Source organism: Anoplophora glabripennis, unplaced genomic scaffold, assembly GCF_000390285.2.
Source record: "Anoplophora glabripennis isolate ALB-LARVAE unplaced genomic scaffold, Agla_2.0 scaffold3, whole genome shotgun sequence".
NCBI lineage: Eukaryota > Metazoa > Arthropoda > Insecta > Coleoptera > Cerambycidae > Anoplophora > Anoplophora glabripennis.
The window spans coordinates 969,144-985,581 of NW_019416486.1; the positions used below are offsets into that span (position 1 = coordinate 969,144).

The window sequence follows — 16,438 nt, forward strand, 5'->3', positions numbered from 1 at the left end:
CATCATGTACCCAAACTTAGACTTCGAGATATCGAACTTTGAAAGTAATTTTCTTATAAATTATACAAATATATTTTAGTCCATTAAGTTTATAGTCCATCAAGTATGAAAGTTTCTAGCTCCATAACAACGCCGCGTCGTTCTTTTGTCTAATAGTAATTATCTTGACAACCCGTGTCAAAAATACATTTAGGAAGTGTGAATAATTTTCTCGAAAAATTGGCACGTTTAAGTGAAACCGAGCGTATTGAAGTTTTAATGAGACGAAGTTGTGACGAAGTAGTAAATATTTTTCATGAATTGCATCCTGGTCGGGAACGTATTTCTAAATCAACCGTTCCAAGAACATTTTTCATTTTTCAACAGCGTTTTCATGAAACTGGAGGTGTTACAGATCGACAAAAAAGTGAAAGACCAATAAGTGTTACAAATGAAGAAATGTTACCAATGAAGAAAATTAGATGTGGTGAAAAATCCAATAAATTCGACACAACAGAGGGCTTTAAATCCTAACATAAGTCGATNCGAAAAGTTCATTACTACCCTGTAATGCCTTGCGGTACGTTTTCGATGGGCTACCCAGTATATGTTGTATACGAGTAGGTTTATAAATAGAGATATTTTAAAACAGCTGAAAAAAGTGATAATATTTCACTTTACAAATGTTTTCTTTTATATAAATGAGAAAAGAATGCTAAGAATGCGCTTTAAATTAAATTGAACTCAATATAAAAACTCAATAAAATAAAATATATTTCCTACTCGAAATTATATTAATTATTATTAATTATTAATAATTACAATAATATTCACAATTCAGATACAGGGTCGTTGGTAGGTATGGAAACGGTCGATTATCTCCTAAAGTAAGATAGCTATCGAAAAATCATAAGACGCAAACGTTTTAGGTCTTTTTAATATCTATTACAGTAAAATTAAAGATCAGTCAAAGAGTCATGACGAAACAAAGTTGCTTTTTCTTTAATGAAACAACCTGTATATTATTCTACATATATTTTAATTCTTCTCGAAATTCTAAGCAAAATTGATGTAGCACATCATGTACCCAAACTTAAATTTCGAAATATCGAACTTTGAAAATCATTTTAAATAATAATAATAAATTAGGTATACAAAAATATTTTAGTCCAATAAGATTATAGTCCATCAAGTATGAAAGATTCTAGCTCCATAACAACGCCGCGTCGTTCTTTTGTCTAATAGTAATTATCTTGACAACCCGTGTCAAAAATACATTTAGGAAGTGTGAATAATTTTCTCGAAAAAATGGCACGTTTAAGTGAAACCGAGCGTATTGAAGTTTTAATGAGACGAAGTTGTGACGAAGTAGTAAATATTTTTCATGAATTGCATCCTGGTCGGGAACGTATTTCTAAATCAACCGTTCCAAGAACATTTTTCATTTTTCAACAGCGTTTTCATGAAACTGGAGGTGTTACAGATCGACAAAAAAGTGAAAGACCAATAAGTGTTACAAATGAAGAAATGTTACCAATGAAGAAAATTAGATGTGGTGGAAAATCCAATAAATTCGACACAACAGAGGGCTTTAAATCCTAACATAAGTCGATATTCCATTTAAAAAATTTGCAAACGGGAAAAATTACATCCATATAAAATTCATTTGTTACACGAATCGAGTGAAGACGATTATGATCGTAGAATCGAGTTCTGCAAAGTTATTACGGAAAAATTAAACAAAAATATCAATCAAAAATATCATCCACATATTATTTTCTTACGAATAAAAGAGCACGTAAACCAACACCGTAAGTATTGGTTAATCCAAAATCCACATTGGATGGAGAAAGTTCACACCCAACGACCATAGAAAGTAAATGTTTGGTGTGGTATTATTGGTAGACACGTCACAGGACCCTATTTTATAAACAGAAATTTGACCTCTGAACGATATTTATTACTTTTGCAAGAACATATTATTCCAGAGTTTAATGATTTTACCTGAACAATAGCAAACCCAATTTATCAGCAGAATAAAATAAATATGGTTTCAAAATGATGATAAATGGAGTGGACGCAGAGGGATAATTAAATGGCCAGCTAGATCTCCCGATATGACCCCGCTCGATTTTTTCTGTGCGGCCACATAAAAAATGTAGTCTATAAAAATAGGCACCAAAATATCGAAGAATTGCAGGAAATTTCTACTATTCCTCCCAACACCTTTTTAGATTTACTACAAAATTTTGTTCAGGGAATTCATTACTGTCAGGTGGTAAATGTTGGGCACTTTGAACACTATATAAAATGGAATTCCAAAGAAAATATTTGTTGTTTATTAAAACTAGTTTTCACTTTTTTTTTATTCTAGCATAGGTAACTATTGTTTTCATAAAATTTAAAAAATATTCATTAAAAATTTATTTCTTCGTTTCATGCATTTTTATCAACCCTGAACTAGTATGCATATTTTATTTTCTGTAAAAAAACTAATAATCAAATCAAAAAATCTTATTTTTTGCTTTCTTTAAAATTGTTTATTAACGATTTTTTGCATAAAATGTTTCTTCAATTCTTTATAAAATTTTTCCTATGAACTATACCGAAATTTTGCTTCGTTTTCGTGCTATATTCAAAAAAGTGTTAAAGTGCATTTTCACCCCTATCTTCAATTTCAACCCTCTAATTTAAAAGCACCCCGCGGTTTTTCATTTTTAATAACCCTTCGAACAAGTCATGTGATGAAAACCCTTTAACGTCTTATTTCCTTCCTTTATTGCAAAAAATGAGAATTAAAACGTATAAGGGTAAACGCGATGAAAATCGAAAAATTGGCTAAGTTTGAGCGGCCATATAACAGTCAATTTTCATCCAAATATACTTTACAACCTCTTGTTTTAAAGGAAATTTTATCTACTTTTTTTTTTCTATGAAGCAATGTCTATACCTATCTTTACTCAAAAAAAAAACTAGAGGCAAGAAATTAAAAAATCAGAAAATCGAATTTTTTGCTTTTTTAAAATTGTTTATTAAGGACTTCTTTGCATAAAATTTTCCTTTTAAATTTTTTAAATAAGCTATTTCAATGGTAAATTCAATTCTCTAAACAATTTTTCCTGTGAACTATAGCGAAATTTTGCTTCGTTTTCGAGATACAATTAAAAAACTGAAAGGGATGCATTTTCACCCCTATCCCAATTTCCACCCTCTAATTTAATAGCACTCTGCGGTTTTTCCATCTAAAATGACCATTTGAACGATTCATGTAATAAAATATCTTGAACGTCATACCTAGTTCCTTTTAAAATCCTATATTCAATAGCCTATAAATTCGGGCGTGTGGAATAAGAAGGTATTAAACAATTTTGGGAACGTCACGCGAGGTTGTAACCACAAAACTTCTTTGGAACATACATGTACGGTGTGCGTTAATGTTCGCAGAAGTCCACAAGCCGAACTAATATTTCAATTTTTTATAAAATCTAAATCTCACTAACGTCAGTTTTTCGGTAATATTGCAAATGCAACTAAAAATTTCCAGATTCATTTAAAGCCGTTTGGCCTTGAAAATTTGAAAATTTTCGCTAGCGGCGCTTTTTTTTTCTTTTTAGTTAATCAATCAATGAATATGCTTCACCTATTCTCAATGTCACGAGCCGCCACTGATAAATAAATATTTATTAGTGTTACTTACACAAAAAGTGTTCACACGTCAAAAAGAATTACAGTAATGATATAAAAATCATTATAAAAAAAATGAATAGTAAAACACAACACAGCACAGTAGTGTTGACACATAATTAGTACAAAATGTAAAGAACAAAAAAAATGGTAATAAATTACAATATAATTAGAAGTAAGATTAAGATGAGTAATCTTTAATTTATCAGAAAAAACTGAAACAATGCAACTGCAATCTGCGAAGCCAACGTCCAGGTTAATCATAGGATGCGATCACTATTTAAAAATTCTTGCGCAGTATAAAATGCGTTTGTTAATAGAAAGTGTTTTATTTTGCTTTTAATGTTGACAATGTAAAGTTCAAAACTAAACGTCTATTTAAAGAAAATTCGTCCGAACCTTCTCTTCAGGATCGCGAAACACGCAAATGAATAAGAACATGACGCCAATATTTATACAGCGAAGCCGTGTTAATTCATCCGCCTAATTCCCAAACAGTACTTCAGAAATTACGCGACACGAAAAATTTTGTATTCAAAACAATTACAGCGATCCCCTTAGCTCTGCAGGAGGGGGCCGGCTGAATTTTAAGAGTCGCCCGAGTACGTGCCGACACCGCTGCTGCGAACACTCACGCCCCTGCGGATTGTACAGTAAAGACATTACTTTATGAAATTAGGAAAGCCAAGTGTTGTTAATTTTCTACCTTCCATAAACAGCTCTTGTAGTTTGGTGGAATTGTTCCCCGTTACAAAATCAGATACTTTTATTAGCGCAGTATCTTCTTAACACCTGAATATTTGATATTTCATTGCTGCGAAAGTTGGGAATAAGTTCTTCAAGCAGCTAAGATCTATCTAGGGGAAGGTACTGTTTGTTTTAGAGGTGCAGATTTTTAATGTAAGAATAGTTATTTATGTATCTAGGGAATTATAAGGGCCTTAATTACCGATGGCAAAGTTTGCGTCCCGAGGGCGTCCGGCCCGAGGGAGAGCAATTGCCTGAGGTTATTAAGGCTCATTAATTCCCGTGGTACATAGATAATTTTATTTCTGACCGATTTCAATAAAATATTGTTTAATTTTAAAACGGAAAAAATGTACCAATTTATTACCTTCCCAGTATATTTGAATCAGGTACCATTGATTATAAGAGTTTTGTTGTTGCTAGGTTGTTGCTAGGTTGTTGCTATGTTACGTGTTTATAAACAGAATTGTTACTTGTTTATAAACAGAACTTTGTTATCAAGCTGTGTTTGCGTTAAAAACGTGTTTTCTACCCCAAATATAATGGAGCAGATTTTGAAAAAAGCTGAAAAAGCAAGAGAATCATTAATTCCATCGAAAAGTGAAGCCGTATACCAAAAAGAATACAAGATATATCTGGAGTGGCTGACACGGAATAATGTTATGCCAAAAGATGCCACTGAAACTGTATTACTGGCATATTTTCAAGAATTGGTAAGGAATATTCTATGTTTTTCGGTAGATTTGGTAGTAATTTTGTTTATTCGTTGCAGTCAGAAACGTATAGTCCGAATTCTTTATGGACTAAATGGTCAATGCTAAAATCGAAGGTGAATATACATGAGAAACGAGATATCGCCAAGTTCAATGAACTAGAGGCTTTTTTGAAACGGAAGAGTAAGAGTTATAAGCCGAAAAAGTCTGCTGTTTTATCTCCTAATGATGTTATCAGATTTCTAAAGAACGCTCCTAATGAAATTCATTTATTGCATAAGGTATTTTTTTTCTTATTTTCCTTTTTGTGTGTATTTATTTCCTGTTTTTGTTTTAGGTTGTTTTGATTATGGGTTATTTTGGAGGATGCAGAAGTCAGGAACTTTTGAATATGAAAATATCGGATATAGAGGACCGGGATTCCGTTATGGTAGTGAACGTACCGGAAAGTAAAACTGGTGTATCGAAGAAATTTACAATTGTGGATGAAAAAGAGTTCTCTGCTTTGCCTTTATTAAGACTTTATATGTCATTGCGTCCTAAAGGTATTGAACGATTTTTTTTGCGCTTCCGACAAAATAAATGTACATCTCAGCTAATTGGAAAAAACATGTTTGGGAAAATTCCCAGCAAAATCGCAATGTATTTAGGATTGCCAAACCCATCTTCCTATACGGGACATTGCCTTCGTCGCACTTCTGCCACTGCTCTAGCTAATGCAGAAGCAACTAAGTATGACTAACTTAAAAAGACATGGAGGTTGGAAAAGTTCCACGGTGGCGGAGGGGTATCTGGAGGATAGCATCGAATTGAGAAATAAAACGGCGCGTATGTTGTCTACTTAGCCATTAGAAGAGGCAGGTACCTCGACTGTAGTGAACAGAAGCTCCAGCCATACAAAAGAAGAAATTGTTTCCAGTGGCGGTAGTAATTTTCAGGGAACATTTTAAAATTGTACATTTATTATTTGTAATGACGCAAATAAATAAAATATGGTTCAGTTTTCATTTCATAAATATATACACATATATGTATATTAGCATTTTTTATTTTATTTTTACTTGTGAAAGGTAGATTGAATTATAGAATCTATAATGTCCCAAGGGAGTTATGACTCTCTTTATTGATAGCGTAACTATGACGATATAAGTTTATAATATCGCGGTCAGAAATAAAAGTTTTTTTCTACAAAACTGTTAAAAGTGGGCTTTTTAATTATCAATTTTGATAGTAACTTCCTTTGAACACGCGTGTCAAAAAATGACATTTTTAACATCAAAAATGACAATTAAAAAGCCCACTTTTAACAGTTTTGTAGAAAAAATAGTGTATGATATACGTGTTAAAAGTGATTTTATTTTGTTCGTGAAGTTAATAACTCGCTACGCTCGTTTTTTAATCATCTTCACTCAGAAAATAAAATCTTACTTTTAACACGTATATCATAAATAGCTATTTCGCCGACCGACATTAAAGCCTATATTTAGTGACAGTTGTCAGCTTGTCACATTTACTACCCAGACATTAGAATAATTTTTACTGTCGAGGGAATTAAACGCTAAAATTTGTTCCTTAATGAAAGTAATTTTATTTAATGTAAACATTTATAGTGAAAATAAAACGGCCTGTAAGGGATATCCCTTGTCCTGTTTTGTTTACTTCGTCTATATAGGTTGATTGTTTATGAAATACTGAATCCTCAAAAGTGGTTGAATTATTTAAAAAATCGCTTCCAGCACTTGATGTGCTTGCAGTAGGAAACATTTTTTTTGCTAATAACTGATTTACGAGTTCTGGACTCGTCAATGTAACCTTCAGCTACCGTTGAGTATTTCCATTCATCACTCATCTTTAAAGTTGTGATATCATCTTCTGAATTTATTAATAGTGTAACTGAAGTTCTGCGGAAACAATTCATGAGTATTCTTCAATTTGAGAAACGTAGCAACTTGTTTTGGCATTTTTCCAAATGTATGTATTCCTATTAATTGCTTATATGCTATATGCTTTACCATTCGCATATTTAAAAAATCTGTTACTATTAACACGTCTGTGTACTTTAATTTTAAAATCTTAACTATTTTAACAACAAATAGAGATTTACTGTCGGCTCCATCGTCTTCAGCGAGTCAAAATACAGGGGTATCATACTCTGTTAAAAAGTACGCGGAAAACATTAGTTACTAGCTTGTCTACAACATTCGATTTGAGTTTCATTTGTGTGATATGTGTTCATAATACACGGAATAACCTCTAGCATTAATAAATTCTCAAAATCTCTTGCTGTCAGGCAATAGGGTGTTTGCCACCATTTAATATATTACCGTAAATTGAAACAATATTGCAAAAATAACTTATTATTTAGCTGTTAATATAAAAATAATTTTAAAAGTGAAACGAATTTGTGCCATCTGCTAATAGAAAATTCAACTCAAATCACTAGCCGTCTCGTTTCATTTACTAATCGAGATACAGAGAGGAGTTACTTAAATAGAAGTTTTCTATAATAACATATTCCTAATATGGTATGTCACAAAGTTGACGACATTGGTGTACAATTCAAATATAAACTTTTAAAAACAAATTAAAAATTATACAAGCAAATGTTGGCGAAATTGCTTGTACAGTTAATAACATTTGGAACCATAAATCATTTGTTTTTATTTATAATTTATAGTTTGTTAGTTAGTATGTGGTGTGAATAAAGTCATTATAACAATATTTTATAAGAATATTTTGATTCGGTGTGATTTAAATAAAATAATAGATTTTCCTGGAACATCATACATTGCATATTGAAGTCAACCTGCCTCGAAAACAAGTAAATATCGGGAAAAACTTTATCAAAAAATTGTGTAGTATCGCCACGCCATCTATACAAAAAGATTTAAACTAACAATTCTAACTGCAATTTGCACCTATTCGAGGGACCTAACAACCCCACTTTTCGGAATTAAAATAAATATCTTTATTTCGGAAATATCGGCAGCGCGAGTGTTAAATAACACACCCTGTATATGACAGTAATTCCTGAAAGAAATTACTCAACCTTTCCTACGCTCAGTTATTGTATGACCAAGTATCTTTTAGAATCATTGTGCAAACACTGATATTTAACAACTAATATTTCTTCTTCCTCATCTAGCAGATAATTCCAAAAAGATTCTCCATTTTTATAATTATATTAACGGTCACAAATTGGGCAAAATCTATACTGAATAACTTCAACGTCTGTTCAAATATAGTTAAACATCAATAACACGCCAGATTAATGTAATCAACTATCTGACGTGTCGCGTTAGCCACGCGACGTGACAAATAATATGTCCTAAGCTTAAATCCTCTACATCGTCAGCGTCACAGAATAGTGTTTTGTTCTTCTATGTTACCTTCGTCAAATGTTAAATAGACAAGCATTTGCGAACTGAAAATAAATCTGTCCGAAACAAAGGACAGATCAATATTCTAAAAATAAACTTCAACCTACTTCATTAAACATAATTTAATATTCATAGATTCGAGAATACTAATCTTCTACTTAAGTTAAAACCGATAAGCAGAAGAAAATAACAATTGACGATTTAAAAATACCTCATTCGCTTTATCCTCAATCAGTGTTAAAATTGACGTTTAAACTATTTTTATATAGCAATTTCTTATTAATATACTGACAAAAGTTTATTCATTTCGTTGAAAACTTTTAACATAAACCGACAAATGAAGTAGACAGGTTATATGCATGTTTTAATTTATACAACACTGTCGTTTTGCAAGAACGAAAGCGGGATAAAAAGGCCATAGTTGTAAATTACATCGTCGTTGTGTAGATGGTTTAATGCAAGAGCACTGCAAAGCATTATCTTCGTTTTCTGATCCAGAGGTCCTTTACATGTGCATATAAATTCAAGATTACAAATGGAGCTTTTAATTAAATTATTTACATTGTATACACAAAGCTAAAAGAGGAATTCATGTAGATACACTCTTAAAATAATTGCAGTATTAAATTTTGTCATCGTGGCACTTTCTGTTCTATTTAATTGTAATTTATTAGTAATCAGGAAACACCTTTTATCTATATATCAGCAAAAAAGTTATAATCTAATATATTCATTAAAACTTAATAAAGTTGTTGCATTTCATAGTTGGATAATTGTTGAGTCTATTAAAACATATCTTAAGTTTTTCGCGCCCCTCTAAATAGTTTCAACTGATTTGATCTGACAAATACCCATGTATTCAGTATTATGTAATTTTTATAGTTTTCTTATTATTGTGGTTTCCTGTTTACTCTTACAAATGTTCAAAATGATATCATTTTAGTTTAGTAAAACAAAATACATTAGCAGCTTCTTGATGGTATTCAGAAAGAAATAAAGATCGTAGGCGACCACCTTGAATCAGTCTAGGAACAAATTTTAAATGTCATAAGAAAATCGTATTTCCAAAACGATGGCTGCTTTTCAGTATATAGATTTTTTTTTTAAATAATTTGCATGGACTGTGATTCATGCACGATGGTGATGCACTATATTTTCAATAAAATATTCGACATTACCTTAATAAAGTTCAAAAAGTATGGTGGATCAGACAATGAGGATAGCTCGGCCATCGCGGTCTACTGACATAAACTCTCTCGAATTTTTTATGAGAGCATTTAAATTTTGAGACGTGTCGTACTGATAAGAAAATTATTGATGATTTATGAGAACATATTACAACTGCTGCCAATAATAAGACCTACGAAAAAATAAACATTATTCTTGTTTATAATAATTTTTAATATTTTCAGTTATTTTATTGTCACTAGTATTCAAAGAAAATATTGGTCATTGTAAGTTTGAGAAATATATGAAACATACCTTACAATCTATTCTAAAAATGAAACAATATACTTTATTGAAAGCAATGCAACATTCAAGAATAAAGGAAGAGTCAAATTCATTTTCAATAATACCGGGAAATAGCGCTGGAATACGATATGTAAAACCGATGTTTTTGGCACACTGCCAGAAATCTCGAATTCATATTTTATTGTCACGCCCTTACAATCACATACAAAAGTACGTAAATGTTTGCACGCCAAATAATATTAACAAGAAATTGTTATTTTTAGGGTGCTTACGAAACTAATGTTTTAAACGCCTGGAAATAGTTTTGTGACTCATTCGGTTATTTAAAAATGAATTATAGTAATAGTGTGATTAAAATTATCTTGTGCATATCTGAATATTCCGCAATTTTTATGAGAAATCAGGGATAGTGTGAGGACTGATTGGATTGTAGATTTGTCAGATTACACATATTTATCAAAGTAAAATGGCGTATCTTGTGGAAGGTGCATATCGATACATTTCTCATTTGTTAAATATTTGCCAAAGCTGTATAAACTGTATGCAGCACCTGCTGCGACTACTTGATCAATAGGATTTGTTTCTAGAGACTGGAATTCGTAATTTCTCTACATTAGGAAAAAAATTGACGTGCGGATATTTGGTTTGTATACACATGTATGTTAAACGTTTGGAAATATTTGAGGGGATATTTGTCAGGTGCTCGAATTTTATATATATAAATTACGTATATGATACAATTTGATGCCACAAACTTTGGCCAAATAATCTGCAAATATTTGACACATTTATATTTGACAAGCAAGTGGGCTTCAGACGATATGTAATATATTGTTATGATCGTATGTGTGTGTGGTTTTATATGTTNTTTTTTTTTAAATAATTTGCATGGACTGTGATTCATGCACGATGGTGATGCACTATATTTTCAATAAAATATTCGACATTACCTTAATAAAGTTCAAAAAGTATGGTGGATCAGACAATGAGGATAGCTCGGCCATCGCGGTCTACTGACATAAACTCTCTCGAATTTTTTATGAGAGCATTTAAATTTTGAGACGTGTCGTACTGATAAGAAAATTATTGATGATTTATGAGAACATATTACAACTGCTGCCAATAATAAGACCTACGAAAAAATAAACATTATTCTTGTTTATAATAATTTTTAATATTTTCAGTTATTTTATTGTCACTAGTATTCAAAGAAAATATTGGTCATTGTAAGTTTGAGAAATATATGAAACATACCTTACAATCTATTCTAAAAATGAAACAATATACTTTATTGAAAGCAATGCAACATTCAAGAATAAAGGAAGAGTCAAATTCATTTTCAATAATACCGGGAAATAGCGCTGGAATACGATATGTAAAACCGATGTTTTTGGCACACTGCCAGAAATCTCGAATTCATATTTTATTGTCACGCCCTTACAATCACATACAAAAGTACGTAAATGTTTGCACGCCAAATAATATTAACAAGAAATTGTTATTTTTAGGGTGCTTACGAAACTAATGTTTTAAACGCCTGGAAATAGTTTTGTGACTCATTCGGTTATTTAAAAATGAATTATAGTAATAGTGTGATTAAAATTATCTTGTGCATATCTGAATATTCCGCAATTTTTATGAGAAATCAGGGATAGTGTGAGGACTGATTGGATTGTAGATTTGTCAGATTACACATATTTATCAAAGTAAAATGGCGTATCTTGTGGAAGGTGCATATCGATACATTTCTCATTTGTTAAATATTTGCCAAAGCTGTATAAACTGTATGCAGCACCTGCTGCGACTACTTGATCAATAGGATTTGTTTCTAGAGACTGGAATTCGTAATTTCTCTACATTAGGAAAAAAATTGACGTGCGGATATTTGGTTTGTATACACATGTATGTTACACGTTTGGAAATATTTGAGGGGATATTTGTCAGGTGCTCGAATTTTATATATATAAATTACGTATATGATACAATTTGATGCCACAAACTTTGGCCAAATAATCTGCAAATATTTGACACATTTATATTTGACAAGTAAGTGGGCTTCAGACGATATGTAACATATTTTTGCCATTTCAATGAAACAGAAAACAAGGAAATATGTGTGTCAACAATTTTATTACTCTTTACCAAACGATATTACTAAATAGACAGAACAGTTTTTCAAGGCAACGTATTACTGCAACAAAACATTTTTTTGTAATAACTTGTCAAACAATATTTTATCAATTTTATAAAGCAGACATTTTTTAACTACAACCCTTTGTCTTTTTACTATAATGCATGAATAAATAAGTATGTAATTAAAAATTACAATTTTCTGAATACAAATTGCCCCCTCAGTTCCGTGATTTTGGTAGACAAACTACTTAAATATTTATAAAGCGTCACTTATATTTAAGCATGTAAATGATACTGTATTAATAATTTATAGAAATATAGAGCCTAGCACCGAACAAATATAAATTATCTGTACCAACGAACCACAGGCAGCAACTTTGATGTCGAGTCTCCTTTTCACTGGACTCCTCTAACGAAGCAAACTTTCAAAATCAATTAAATCACGAACTGTACCACCGAAACTAAATGATAGATTCTCTATCGCGCCATTAATAGAGGTATTTTAGTGGGGTAATTTACGTCACATTAATTATTTAGCCAATTTATCATAATCGCGTTAATTTGTACCCATGCCTGCGATATTTATGAAGGATAAGTTCTTAAGTCTATAACGATGTGAAGTATATCGCTAATAATACATTTTTAACGAGAATTTTGAAAGCAATTATTATATGGAAATATAGAGCGTGTCTGTAATCGTAACAGGAATATTTCGCAGAGCAAGGTACTCGCTTTACCAACTAAGGCAATAATAAGCTTCCGTCTTACAATTAGTGGTACATTCAACAAATATCGCTCTGATTTTAGTGTAGGATTAAATAAAAAGTAGATACTTACACTTGTTATATCATTTTGGATACAGGAATTCTTAGCATATAGTCTATATTAGGATAATTCTAAATCATCAGTACATTACCATTAAGACGATTACTGCTGGTTCTAATTTCGCTGCAGTACATCTGAACCTACTGTGGTTGACTGTATTTGTCTATTAGAAGGTTATAGTATAATACGAGAGGCTGCGATATATCCGAGAGGCATTTGCTTGCCCTCAAGAAAAATTGAATTAAATTGAGAATACAATAATTTAGAGTATTGCTTCATCAATTATTTTCTATCATCATATCATCGCATGGATTCCAAACAGGAAATGATATTTGATTCAATGAAACGAATTTACTTTAATTTCAATGGCAAATACATATTTACAATAACAGAAGCTTATTTTATGTTTTCGGACCCGTTGAACACGAATCAGTTTGGCGCTAGCACCCACCACTTTCGAGGAAATTTCCCAAATCCTCAAAAAATGGGTTATTTGCTGAATATTGTATGAGTGAGGATACTTTTGTATGACGAAAGTAGCAGAGCAGGTTAAGGTACATCAAATCAAAGATAAAACATGTGAATATTTCGTCAGTCATAAAATCAATAAGTTCCTCAGAATGCGTTATAATGGAGTTGATGGAAGTGCCACAAGGAACTACTGAAAATGAAGCTGAAAACGAAGAAGAAAGAAAAATGAAGAAGAAGACGAAAAGGAATACGAAAAAGAAGACGATGACAGTGAAATGGGCAGTTAAGGTAGTTTAGTTATGAGTGAGTTAAGCCATCGTAATCGCAGCTTAGTTTACCAAAAGACAAAGCTGAATAGCTAGATAACAGAATAAGCAAAATCTTCTATCTGAAGGAATCTAATTATCTAGGTTATTTACGGAATCCTTAAAACGAAACTTGAAGGCAGTTCTACTAAATAGTTGTAATAAGTATGCTTCAGTTCCAAAGCACACTCAACAAAACTGAAAGGAAGCTGTAATATAATGAAATACGGTTTAGAAAACGTTAGATAAGTGGCGAATGTGTGGAGATAAAAATTTGAAGGAAATGGAATAAAGTAAAGGTTGATGGGACGTGAATATGATGGCGGCATATTGATGGATATTGAAAATAAAATGTAATGTTAAAAATGAAAATAGGAAGAAACCATTACATATGTAGATCTCTTGAAGACAAAAGAGTTCGCTACCAACAAAAACGTTTATTCAAAGAAAACCACTGAACTCTTTTACCCTAAATCCGATGTCTCCCTGCTATATTTTCTCTAAAATGGTGGATACTGGTACCAAACTGACTTTAGATTTGGGGGAGGGGGATGTGGAATTCAGTATACGGACCAGCTTCTCCACGACGTTACCATCCTTAAGCATATTAGCAAATAAACCGTTTCTGAGGATTAGGGAGGCATTCCTTCGAAAATGGTGAGTGCTGGGGTATACTAATTTGAGATTCGTGTTTGGCGGGACCGAAAAAAACATAACAATAACAGAGTCTGATCAAAAGACAGACCACTTTTTTATGTGAGCCCTTGTAATTATTAAAATGTGAGTGAATTCAGTTTTCTTCGTATTGTTAATAAAAAATTTACTATTAAAATTTCCTTTTTACTTTAAAAGAAAAAAATTATAAAGAAATATTGTTACAAAATCCATGAAATTATCATCCAATAAACAATATTTTCTTGAATATTAAATGTTTCTCTGAAGAGAGAATAGTCATATAATCAAAAAAATTATTATTGAACATCACTTAAAAAAAATTATTTTTATTCGACAAACCATTACGGAAATATACTCAACTGAGAAAAAACTCCTAAACATACCGAAATGTAGTCCATGGAATTAATATAGTCACCAACTGGAAGCAATTATGCTTATTACTTCAACCTCTTGGGTGCAACTATGCAACGTTAATTTGAGTTAATTCCATGAGCATCGGTTATCGGTTCCGGGATAATTCATATTTCAGGTATTTATCAAGTATTCATAAATCAATGTTGTCAGTAGGTCATAGATGAAACACGTAGCTATATTTGAAAACTGAATTATTAATGACTTACGGATTACGTACTGTAATGGTTAGGAAATCACGGTGATTACAAAATTTAAGTTTCTTCTTTTACTAAACTTTTAACTATCACTTATCAAGACAAAATTTCCATGAGCAGAAATTGTTCGTATTTTATAACTTTAAGTACTTATTTCATTATTTTGATATTTTATGTTCATATAGTAATGAAAAGTTATCTTTTACTATACTAATAATGAACCAAAAATATAGTGAAGCAAATTGGTTACATTTAGATACTGATATTTATTTATATGCTGCTTTCCTAAGATATTTTTTCTCTCCCAATGCAATTAATTAACAAAGAATGAAAGTCGAAAGTAACTTACGTAAATTACTTAGTATCCAAAAAAATATTCTCTTGGAGTTATCATATAGATATTTTTTTATCATTTTATACAATTCATATTGTTTTTTGCAAAATGAATGCTGCAAAAATATTTCCAGTAATATAAGTTGATTGTAATGGGATCGTAGAAAACCAAAAGAAAGTTAATTAATTACCTACAATTTTGAGATTTTATGAATTTTTATATTGACGAAAATTTAAAAAAAATGTTATTGATGGGAGTATGCTTGAAATATAACGCATTTATAAAAATTAATAGAATAAAAATATCATCTATTATATTCTTAAAAGTTCCTAAAATCACTACACAGTTCCAAATAACTTCATACAAAAATGATAAAATGTGAAAAAATGAAATATCAAATACCATGATGGTTTCATAACGGTTTCAAATAGATGCACCTTAACCAATCTTATTATTATTACTGGATAGGTTGATGTAGCTTGTACGGATCCGTCGAAAACATTTGATTGGTGGGATCGATGCAATCTCCTTCGTAAATTATCAAATTTAGGTACGACGAATATTTGTTTTCAATTTTTCGAATCCATATCATCGAAAGTTCAGTATCGTCATTTTAAATAAATTGAAGTTGTTGCCCTTTCGGAGTACTTCATGGATATGGTCAGTTAGTATTTAATTTGTTCATTAATGATGGGTATTTGTGAGAACGCAACTATTGTTCTTTTATATGCAGAAACTTCAGTATATTCACCTTTGTTGCAACTTATGAAAACTGTATTATACCCTAAGAAGATATACCAAAATAATAAACTGGTTCGAAATATACCAAAATGTTGCATTATTTTACGGGGTGATTCACTTTTTATGATTAGGACTAGGATCATCAAAAGAATGTCATTTTGAAGTATAGGTACACTTTTTCATCCAAAAGCTTCCTTTTAGAGATATAAGCTATAGAAAAAACTTTTTGTTTTGGTTTTTATTCATTTTTTCTTTAAATAGAAAGCCATTTGTTTTATATTTAGTATGAAGTGTACGAATGAAAAACCCTATCGATTTTACAAATTACTGTGATAATAGATCAATCATAGAAGCCCGTTTTTCATTGAGA

The 16,438-nt window shown here is 31.1% G+C and overlaps 2 protein-coding genes across 2 annotated transcripts in view; one reads left to right on the plus strand and one right to left on the minus strand.

Moving 5' to 3' along the window:
- Nucleotides 1–16,438, minus strand: part of LOC108917918 (carbonic anhydrase-related protein 10) — a 461,749-nt gene that overhangs the window by 438,709 nt on the left and 6,602 nt on the right. The window lies entirely within an intron of this gene.
- Nucleotides 4,847–6,123, plus strand: LOC111691604. Its single transcript, XM_023454683.1, has 3 exons — nt 4,847–5,123; nt 5,183–5,404; nt 5,461–6,123. Exons 1-3 carry the CDS (start codon nt 4,854–4,856, stop codon nt 5,863–5,865), a joined length of 897 nt encoding a protein of 298 aa, XP_023310451.1. The 5' UTR covers nt 4,847–4,853; the 3' UTR covers nt 5,866–6,123.

What these genes read in the sequence shown, in the direction of transcription:
- LOC111691604 (XM_023454683.1), top strand. Translation starts at nt 4,854, where the DNA reads ATGTTACGTGTTTATAAACAGAATTGTTACTTGTTTATAAACAGAACT. An exon ending in TGGCATATTTTCAAGAATTG is followed by an intron (nt 5,124 to 5,182) that starts GTAAGGAATATT and finishes TATTCGTTGCAG; the next exon opens with TCAGAAACGTATAGTCCGAA. An exon ending in AAATTCATTTATTGCATAAG is followed by an intron (nt 5,405 to 5,460) that starts GTATTTTTTTTC and finishes TTTTTGTTTTAG; the next exon opens with GTTGTTTTGATTATGGGTTA.